The sequence below is a fragment of the Glycine max genome, chromosome 1 (genome assembly GCF_000004515.6).
Source record: "Glycine max cultivar Williams 82 chromosome 1, Glycine_max_v4.0, whole genome shotgun sequence".
In the NCBI taxonomy this organism is placed as follows: Eukaryota; Viridiplantae; Streptophyta; class Magnoliopsida; order Fabales; family Fabaceae; genus Glycine; species Glycine max.
This window is the reverse complement of record NC_016088.4, coordinates 24,159,868-24,170,565: the sequence shown is the minus strand read 5'-3', so window position 1 is coordinate 24,170,565 and position 10,698 is coordinate 24,159,868. Positions and strand designations below refer to the sequence as shown.

General features: G+C 36.1%; 1 protein-coding gene across 2 annotated transcripts; it reads right to left on the bottom strand.

The window, feature by feature from the left end:
* Positions 1 to 768: 768 nt before the first annotated feature.
* On the bottom strand, positions 769 to 10,498 carry LOC100814081 (serine/threonine-protein kinase prpf4B). Of its 2 annotated transcripts, XM_041017699.1 has the most exons (12): positions 10,088 to 10,498; positions 8,503 to 9,713; positions 8,216 to 8,391; positions 6,317 to 6,495; positions 6,151 to 6,219; positions 5,404 to 5,476; positions 4,649 to 4,805; positions 4,257 to 4,550; positions 4,005 to 4,117; positions 3,728 to 3,891; positions 3,475 to 3,549; positions 769 to 3,365 (listed from the first exon to the last, which is right to left on the bottom strand). In XM_041017699.1, exons 1-12 carry the CDS (start codon positions 10,418 to 10,420, stop codon positions 3,123 to 3,125), a joined length of 3,087 nt encoding a protein of 1,028 aa, XP_040873633.1. In that variant the 5' UTR covers positions 10,421 to 10,498; the 3' UTR covers positions 769 to 3,122. The 2 variants fall into 2 exon arrangements, with proteins under 2 accessions (XP_040873633.1, XP_014629566.1); XM_014774080.2 differs by lacking the exons at positions 769 to 3,365; positions 3,475 to 3,549 and having other exon boundaries at positions 3,749 to 3,891; positions 4,005 to 4,118; positions 4,259 to 4,550.
* Positions 10,499 to 10,698: the final 200 nt, after the last annotated feature.

Sequence of the window (10,698 nt, the reverse complement as noted above, 5' to 3'; positions counted from 1 at the left end):
TTTACAGGCTGTGCTGGTTGTCTCCCCTTACATTTGTTGATCATGTTCCTCTATTCTCCTCCACTTTAATAATTGATTCCATAATAGGTGAGGTGCTAGTGGTTCCACTTTAATGTCAGACCCTTCACTGTTATATATGGGTTCTGGTATATATATTACTTAAATGAACCTCTGTTATTATGATAATTAGATACAGACACACATCCTTGAGGAAAGATATTTAGCTGACAGAAGATATTGACCCAAATAATATAAAGATACAGACACACATCCCTGTATTTGAATGTAAAGATATTTAGCTAGTGTGCAAATAATATAACAGCAATTTTCAGAGGGTTTCATAGCCATGGAATCTATGTCAAAAGGCATAGGCTTTTGTTGAGGATGTCAATCAAAACTAAAGCCTTCAGCAACTCAAGGATGAAGTTATTCCTCAAAGGAAAGACATTTATCCTCCACAATCCCACTCACTAGGCATCAGGTAATGATAAGATTCAACTGCTTCGTATTTATAAGTAAGATATTGACCCAACTGCGAGTTAATATACCATTAGGGGTTCATGACAACACAAAGGGAAAGAACAAGACCATGTTTAGAAGTCAAAAGCAATAACATAGGCATAAGAAACTATATATCAAACTATTGTTTACACTAACATTCACCATCAGAAACAGCTGGAAACTTAAAATGAAATGATTATTATCTTGCAATTTGTGAAATTTGGTGTGTGTGTGAGAGAGAGAGAGAGAGAACTAAGAGTAATCATGTAATCAATATTGATTCCCTTTTCCATATTAGAAATAGCATGAGGTGTGGTCTACATCGACACACAACTTCCAGTAAATAATTCTTATATGGTATCACAGCACAAGTTATTCTTTATAGAGGAATAACGAAAACCATCCCCCACCGCCCTGATGGACCTTTCCAGTCGTGGTACTTATTCCAACAACCCTTTCTTGGCAACTTTTTTGGCCACCACCGGCTGCTATCACTTTTTCGACGACCTACTGTCCTAGTGGAACTTCCTGCTGGTTGTCATTTCTTCTGATGACCCTTTTTCATCTGTTTCCGCTTTCTGGTGGTATTTTTCAACATTTCTGATGCATTTTCTGACCAACCGGTGGCCACACCATCTGACTCACCTACTACTGATCTACAAGGCAATGGTTACAACATTGGCATCCCACATCTAATGTGCTCTCACACGCCCCATCTGCTACGTGCCAAACAACACTTCCACGCTCCACTATGATAACGCGTCTGGCGACTAAGTCGCCCACCCTGGATGACCCTAACCCAAAAGTTTCATGTGATCGGAGCTCTTATCCTGAAGGTTTCCCTTTGTTTTCCCTTTTAGGTAGCCTCTCTTAGCAGTGAATAGTACCACACGACTACTCTGCCCTTGTATGACAAACTTTCTGATGCCTTTTTGTCAAAGCTCACCTTCGACCATTGTGCGCAGCCAACTCAAAACACCGCCACCACGTCGTCCACATGCGCTGCCAACTCAAAACATTCTGCACGCAACCCCACGAAAGGCCCTGGTGTGTGAAGTTCATGCACATGACGCGTGACGTATCTTCGACAAGCGTCACACTGGACTCCATCATCATTGTAAGCCTTCGTTAGCTGTCGTCGAGCCATGTTTATCTAGCGCAACCACAAGACTCAAACCGCCTTTAGTTTCTATTGAGTTTACCACATTTGTAACAAGCTTGGTTCATACAACACATTCTCCAGCTTGAGGGGGAGTGCGAGTTTATGTTTTGATATTATTCCTGATATTATATTTATTATTAGAATATTCTATTTCCTATTAATCAGTAATTGATTGATCTTGTAATCAATACTGATTCCCTTTTCCATATTACAAATAGCATGAGGTGCGGTCCACATTGACACACAACTTACAGTAAATAATTCTTATACATACTTACAAAATTGCAAGACCAAAGTATGACACCTAAAAAAGCAAAAAGCAAAAATCAAATCTTGATGCCTTGGTTAAATAGTAGCATCAACTTTATTCCATTCCACAGGCTTAACAAAAAAGGTTTCTGAATCAAAGAATTACTTACTGAGATTAGGTTTGCTTCAAGAATACAGCCAAACACCTCCAATGGAATGCCTCCAAAGTGACCAGCCATGAATAAGACACAATGCAAGTTCATTAGGATATGCAATAAAAGAAAATTTAAGAACATAAATGTAAAAAAATTCAAACTGTTTGATGGAAAGAAAAGCTAAACTATATAATTTTAACAAAGAAAATATCTGATACACAGCCTGATTCAAGCCATGACAGCAAGCAACACCCACAAAGCAGAAAAAAGTAAAAAACATAGAAAAGGTCCAAAGATCATGCCCATTCCCCTAACCAAGCTACCTAGCTTTAAACAAAAAATACTAGGCTCACATGATCATTGAATTTCCTCGGGACTCAAAAAAGACCATTTAAACTCAAATTATTTCTCTAAATAAAACCAGCAACTATCCTATTGGAAATGGAAAAATTTGTAAAGGAAATCATAATTTACTCTATTGCGATCAAATTAATCTCCCAATAAACAAGTCAAGGTACCTTCTCCTGGGTGCCTTTTAAGCATCTAATCACGGGAGGGATGCCTCAAACCATTGGCAGGTCTCCTGGATGAAAAACTAAATTAGAATCTCTAAGAATTCAAGCAGCTTTGGTAACAAAAAAATGTTAAAACCAGATATAAAAGAAAAGAGGAAAGAAGAAACCAGACTATCTTCTGCAAAGAATCATCATAGAACTACAAGGTTACAATTAATTAATATGAAATTGAATTTCTCATAATAAAAATTCCATGAACTTAATTGCAAAAGCAATGTTCAAGGTACAAACAGCTATACTAAGTAAAACTAGCAAAGATTAAATTTCACAATGGCCACACAAGGAAGAAACTGCCTTTGGCGTGTTATCTTACAATAGAAAGAGTACTTTCCACTGAAAGAACTGCCAACGGCGTGTTAACTCTGACTAGACATCACCCTTTTTTCACGTGAACAGACCAACAACTGTGCTGATACCCCTTGGGTGTACAGAGAACATAAATAATGCCAAATAATTAGAATCTCAATATGAATTTTAACACTATGTACAAATATCAGTGAACATCATTGTGGGAGTCAAAATCAGCAACATTGTTCCCTTGCCAGTGATGAATGGGTGATTCAATGCCTGTGAGACTGTCAACCTCTTGTCTGGATCCAATATAAAAACTTTTTCCATAAGATCCTTAAAATTGGTTAACATCTTTGGATCCTCCCCTGGAGAGCCACTGATGATTGTTCCAATATCTTTTGGCTTTATGTTTACAATCATCCGCTTTATAGCCTAAGCAATAAAACAACCATCCATTAATAACGCTCTTCAACTTCCATTCATTTATTCAAACAAGAACAAAATAATCAAATTAAAATTTCAATAGCAAAGTCAAGCTCACCTTTTTCGTCACAGGGTCCTCCTCTGTAGCAAGAAAATTCAGGTACTGATCAAAATGTTGTTCAATAAATGCTCCCTGCAAACATGATTATAAGAATAACTGAATATCAATAGCAACACGCGCTATAATTGAAAATACTAACAGAGGAAAAAAGGAAAAGAAAAAACCAAACCTGCTGTATCAAAACATTAAATTAATTAATTTCCTAACTCAGACAGTGACAAAACATTACAAGAGAAAAAAAAAATGTTACCTTACGAAGCATCTTTTTCGGAAAAATACCCTTCAATTCCATGTGGAGCCATAGCATGTCATTGTTAGTAAAACCTGGAAAAAGAACTTTCCCTGTATAGAGTTCATACAAACAACATCCTACAGACCACATATCCAACGGATGATCATAGGGTAAGCCAAGTACTGCATAGAAAAGTTTGAAAGCCCAACAGTAAAAACCCATTAAATATTCAAAATGACAAGAAAAATGGTTAGGACTTGGGAATATGCAATTACTGTACTGCAAAGTAACTTACTGATTTCAGGGGCACGATAAAAGCGACTCACAAGATATGGTGTAACTTCATTTTTACCAGCAAACATGGCATTACCAAAGTCACAAAACTTAAAAGTATTTTTTGCCTCTTCACCTGGTGCAAATAGGAGGTTGAAAAGGGAAAATAAGTACGGAAAAATGGATATTTCTTCTTCAGAAGAGGCAGATCAACAAATAAAACTAATATTTCTTTGAAAAGAAACAATCTAACAAAAAAATATTAATTTTTCATACCAACATATTATCTGGCTTTATATCACAATGGAGAACACCACAGTTCCGGAGATGCTTAAGTGCAATAAAAAGTTGTTTAGCATACGCCCTAACTGCAGTTAGCCTAAGGCCAATATTGCGACCAAACTTCTTTAAAACCTCACGCAGATTCATATGGAGAGATTCAAAAACTAAACAAAGGTGATTCTTGTACTTAAAACTTGAAAGGAAACGAACACAATGACACTTATCATCCGGATCAGCACCTACTAATTTCTTTAATATGACTAACTCATCCATACCAGCCTTGTACCTATGACAATGACATACAAAATATAATAGTGAGTATAAGGGACGCATGCTAAAAGCAGAAATTTTAATGAGAATATCACACAAACCAAGGCCACTCACATTGTATCATTACTACGAATAATTTTTATGGCAACTTCTCTGGGCTCACCATTACTATTTTTAAGATCTTTTGCCCGGACCACTGCTGAAAAGACACCCCTCCCATGAGCTGCAATGACTTCATATCGGCCATAAAGTACTTCACCGAAATGGTAACCTGCAAAATTACATGGCAATATAACACTGAACAGAAAAACAGATCATATTGTTCTGACCCCAAGAGATTTTCCACGTCTTATTGGCAGGACACACCCCAACATCCAGGTTAAAATTGGAAATACTTTGCCATGAACCAACTATCCTAAAACCTTAAGTTATTGGGTGCAGCATATGAATGGTTTTATTTTATACTATAAATTACTTCAATAAAGAAATCATAACTAGAGATGCATAGAAAACACTGAAGCCAAATGTTAAACATAAGAATGACTTTTGAATCACAAATTTCACTACATTAGTAACAACTAAAATTGCTATTTCAGGATGGAAACAAGAAAATAAGTAAAAACAAAGTGGCATTTTTGTAATCATTAGTGAAATTAAAGAAAATAAAAAAAAAGGCAATTCCTTAAACCAAACAGGTCATATATTTTTAAGAACTTGCAGAAGTACAAAGGATGGAAGACCTAATAAGCAAAGTTGCAAAAATCAGTTAATAATGTTGCCACTGAGGCATAGTAAACATAGCCACAAAAGAAATGATCAAACCTAAAGGCAACAATGAACAGCTAGATACAATCAAGTAAATAACTTACTGTAATAACCCTCTGCATCATCCCAATTGTCGTGAAGGCCACCCCTCTCAATCCGTAAACCTTCTCCTTTACCCTTCAAAGAAGGAAGGAAATCTTAAGATACCAAGAAAACAAACCTACAATAAAACCCCAAACTAAATAAACAGTAGATTGACAACTGTATGTCATAAAAAAAGCTTATTTCTGGGACAAAAATTCCAAAGAATGTTCATTTGCGAATAAGTGGGCATAAAACTTCCCCCGCCTTTTCCGGTGAGAATAAAACTTCCCATGACAATTAACTGTAATGTCATTAAACTTTCCCATGGTAATTGACTGTAAACAAATTATTCCTACGAGAATTAAATAATAACCAAACATTTTAAAAAAAAATTTAGTAATTTTATTCCTGATCATCTCGTCCTCAGGAAAGTGATTTAGTTTGAAAAATGAAACATACTCTATACCAAATGTCACCTAAAGGTATGGTAATTAGTACTGATTTAGATTGAATTTGGAGATTGAGATATAATCTTGGAATTATAACCAAACATGTACAGAAGAAGACTCTGAATAGACATAGAAAAAGGAAAAAATAACAGTAAGAACAGTTAAAAGGCTCCAAGACACATGAAACAGGATACAGCTTGCTATAAGCAACTATCCAAAATGTATAAGGCATCCTTAATCAGAAACAAGATCAACTTATTACAAGCTCAGCACTTTTCCAATTGAATAGTTAGGAAAGATTTTTAACAGAACACTTACTGATTTCTGAACTCCAGTTGGTGTCTCACCAAATATATCATCACAAAACTTGTCATCTGATCTCTCACTCTGAATGTTAAAAATGAATTTCAAATCCAAATAGATACAAAGGGTATAAATAAATCCACTTATTTTCTTTAAAGCATAAAATAATTTAAATACAAACCTTAGGAGAGCCCTCTCCAAGGCCACCAGCACTAGAGATCTTATCAGAAGCAACATTCCCATTTTCCGCAGGAGATTTCCTGACTGAGAATAATGTTTCAACTTCCACATCATCAACACCATCACTCTTACCATCAAGAGCATCAGGAATGCTAGGAGGAATCTCCACAGCTTGTCTGTCTAATCATAGTTAAAAAATTATGCATTAGAAAGCTATTGAGTGGAACAGTAGGGGGGGGATGGAATAACAATAAACACACAAGTAATTTAACCTCACATTACAAGTCTTTATGAATCTGTCCATGTTCATTAAATCAGCATCATTATAATTATTTTCTTGTCCATTGCACAAAAAATTGATTGATACATCTTAAATAGTATATTAGACACCAGGTCTGACCCTAAGAGGGTATTTGTTTCACGGTATAATTTTGCATTCCTAGGAATCACATTCTTGGGAATATTATGCCTAGGAATGTTATTCCCATAGACGTGTTTGGTTGGTATTTAGTAATTGTAGAAAAATTTAAAATAAAATTAATTAAAAAAGTAAAAGTAAAAAAAGAAATATAGTAATGTAGTGGGAATAGGTAGTTATTGTAGAAAATAACTTCTATTCCCAAGGGAGGAATATCATATACCCATCCCTCATCATTGGAATAGAGTTTGCTTGAAACATGAAGATATAACATTCCTGAGAATACAACATACCCGGGAACAAATTCCTATAACCTTCGAACAAACATGGGTACATATATTCCCACCCTCGTATTCCCGGGAATATAAGAACATGACGTGAAACAAAGGCCCCCTAATATCATTCATTTCTGTAACCCGCATGCATGCCCTATTTCATATCTGTAACTAGAGAAACCATTGTTCAAACCAAGGATAAGGGAGTGTTGTCTAGTTGAGTGGGATAAATGTAGTAGGAAAGGCTAAAGAGCGGGTAGGCATTAATTCAGTGATTTGAAAGGGGTGTTGCAGCCACTTGAAGAACTGTTCTACCAGACTCTTCCATTTTATGTTACAAATCCTTTAATAATGCTTTACTTCTTCCATTGTTTCATGTGTGAATACAACAAAACCTGTTTTCTATCCAGACCTGAACCTGACAACTAGTTTCCTAACACACAAGCTTTCTAGCATGACCCGAAAACTTCCCATAACATGCAAACATAAAATTCCTTCCAAAAATAAATCAATTAAATATTTCAAGAGCAACTCATAAGTTAACACTGGAGTTATTAATGTTGTGAGCAGAATTAAAGCCAGAATAGAAGCTAAAATTCTTCCAATCAGTAATTTTCCTCATGAATGACCAGCACATAATATTGCATCTATAAAACGACCCATTTAGTTGGTTTCTGAGTACTTGTTGGTTCAGAGCTTAAATGTTAAGCAGTAAGTCCTCAGTTCAAAGCAGGGAGAGGGGGGGAAATACACATTATTAGAGAAGACAATAAGACCAGCATAAAGCATGTGACTCAAAATATAAACCATGAAATTCCACACCATTTGCAATGGTTTTTTGTATCCCAAGGACCAATGACAAGTCCTCTTTCAATCAAGAAGAGGAGAAGATCATAGTTCAGGATCCAACAATAGGACCTTATGTTGCAATTCACATGTGCAACTAAAAGGAAAATGTTTTATAAGGCACATGCTTTAGAATACACTTTAAGAATAAAGGCATTCTTGATAAATATGATCCAACTATGGAGCAATGATTTGAAAATCATATTCTTGCGTGCATCATAGACAGGCAACTACTAACTACTAAGATGCAAGCCACAATACAGAAGAGACTTTTTCAAATTTTTCAAAGGTCATCATAACTAAGGCTAGTTAATACAATCAAAACTATCATCAAAAGAAAAGGACAAAAATAAAAAGATACCTTTTCCTTCATTTTCTGTATTTAGTTCTATTTGTTGATGCTGCTTCTTGTATTTCTCTAAGATTGCCTCCCTTCTCCTTCTACTCTCCTCTTTAACCCTATTGAAATCTTCCTCTTCTTGATCAGGTAATTGCAATGTAACCTTCTCATCTAAGTCATCTTGTTCATCCTCCCCTCTGCAACAATGTTCATCAATTCAGATGCAAAAGTAATACAATGTAAAACACACCAATAAAGAAAAAATAATGCATACAGAAAATCCATACTAATAAGAAAATTTTAAATACCTCTCTAGTTTGTTTGCATCATCTATCAGGGTACTGCCCATAGAATTATAAACCTTTACGTGCGAGGATTTTCTTTTTCTTTCTTGGTGGCACTCTCTTTCTTCTTGTTTCAAACGCCTTCTATATCTATCATGAGCATCATAATAATCATCCTCATGAGACAGATACTTACCCATGCCATTGCCTCTATCCTTGTGCCTCTTTATATCATCTCGCTTCTCCCTCTCCTTAATTTTATCCCTTTTCCAACTCCTATCATTATGTTCAGCAGTCTCCTGGTCTCTGACCCTCTCATCACCCCTTGTTCTGTCTCTACTTTGATCTTTTTCCTTATCCCTTCTCCTATCCCTCTCAAACACTGTCTCACGGATCCTATCGCTTTCCTTTTCTCTTCTCCTATCCCTATCATCCTCTCTTTCCCTCCTATCTTTTTCTACATCCCTTCTGTGCCTCTCACAACTCCTCTCACGTTCTTTTTCCCTTCTATGCACCCAATTGACCTCCCTATTCCTACTCCTCTCTTGTTCTTTTTCCATCTTTAAGTCTCTATCAACATCTCTATCGCTACTCCTAGCCCTACCCCAAGCCTCCTGAGTATGATAACTTGTCCTGTGTTCCCTTCTTTTATCCACCACCAAATCTCTACTCTCCCTTCTGCTTGCCATCATTCTTTCATCATCAAGGTCATAGTCAGTCTTCAGTCTACTAGCATATGAATCATCCCCCTGTTCACCAGAGTGCTTTCTCTTTGAACGAGCATGTTCTTCCACTATACTACCAGAATGAGACCTGTCCGTAGCATGACCAGTTGATCTTGATCGACTTCTATATCTATCACGAGAATGTGAATATCTTGATCTTCTATCTTTCTCTCTTCCACTTTCTGAGGAAGAATTTTTATAGTAACCAACTTTCCCTCCATCAACCTCCACATCCTCATCATCACAATAACCTTTTAGTTTCTCATTTCCTTTAAAACATCCATGTTTATGATCCAAAAGCCCATTGCCCATACCATCTGTACTAGCTCTACCATCCTTTCCATCAAAAAGACCATTCCCCATACCATCTTCATGTATTCCACGGCCAACATGACTCTGATAGCATGCCCCATCTTCTCCATCAGGACTAATAAATCTATCATCAACGTTGCACTGAGTTTTAGTTTCTATATCTTTAGCATGCAACAAAGTCTCCCTGGCAAAATGTCCCTGCACAATACAAGAAGCAACTAATTAATTAATAAAGAAATGATAATTGATAAAAAAAAAAAAGAAGCAAATGACAAGTTTACATCAGTCCATGAGCAAAAGTAAATACAAAACACGTAACCTCTCTTACAAATTAACTGTAAAGCCACCATTCTTCACTAAAACGCCTACAGAGACTGTAAGGTATCGAACGAGAGCAAAAATTCAGAGGTGCAACAGATAGAAATTATGAGAAGCAAAGATGAATTATCCTTTTCTATGGTCAACGAGAAAATTAAGATAAATTAAGATACCTAATGTATACGCATGAATTTATTTTCGAACAGAACAACACGATCAATACACAAATTCCACGAAGTTTGAATCGGCTATACCAGATTTTTGTTATCGGATCGAACACCTCGATCTCCGGTCGGGTCAATTTCGCCAGGCTCAGCTTCAGATTGCGCGTGCTGTTTCGCGACATCGTCGTCGTCTTCGAAAATTTCTCCTTCTTCGACATCATCGTCGTCGATTACGCGAAAATTCGTGCCAGAATTACGGGGCGGAGTCGGAAAAGGAACCGCCGGAGCAATTTCGCAACCGCATTCAATTTCTTCGTCGGACTTTCTGCTTCGGTGGCGGTGGCGGTGGCGCTTCGAGGTTCTGCCTAAATAATAGAAACTAAGTAAATGAGAAATTGTTGGTAGGAATGAGAAACAATCCATTAATGTTTTAAAATGATCATGAATAGTAATTGGGGTTGTCTAAATAATAGAAAAGAAAATTATGATGAACACGTTTAAACTAAATGGAAGTTCTACCATAATAAAATAAATATTATATAAGAACCAGTCAGTCAATTAACAAAGTCATAATGTTTGAGATATTGTCTATAGAAAAAACACGTCCATATGATAAAGTGTTAATTTACAAATATTTATAAAAGTCAGAATAATATTATACTTAATTTATAAACATGATCAAAATAAAACATAGTTAATTG

Excerpts from the sequence above, each read along its gene's own strand:
- LOC100814081 (XM_041017699.1), bottom strand. The coding sequence starts at position 10,420 with ATGGATTGTTTCTCATTCCTACCAACAATTTCTCATTTACTTAGTTTC. Across the intron at positions 6,220-6,316 it reads TTGGAGAGGGCTCTCCTAAG|AGTGAGAGATCAGATGACAA; the intron begins GTTTGTATTTAA and ends TTTAACATTCAG. Across the intron at positions 4,551-4,648 it reads ATTCGTAGTAATGATACAAT|GTACAAGGCTGGTATGGATG; the intron begins GTGAGTGGCCTT and ends TCATTGTCATAG.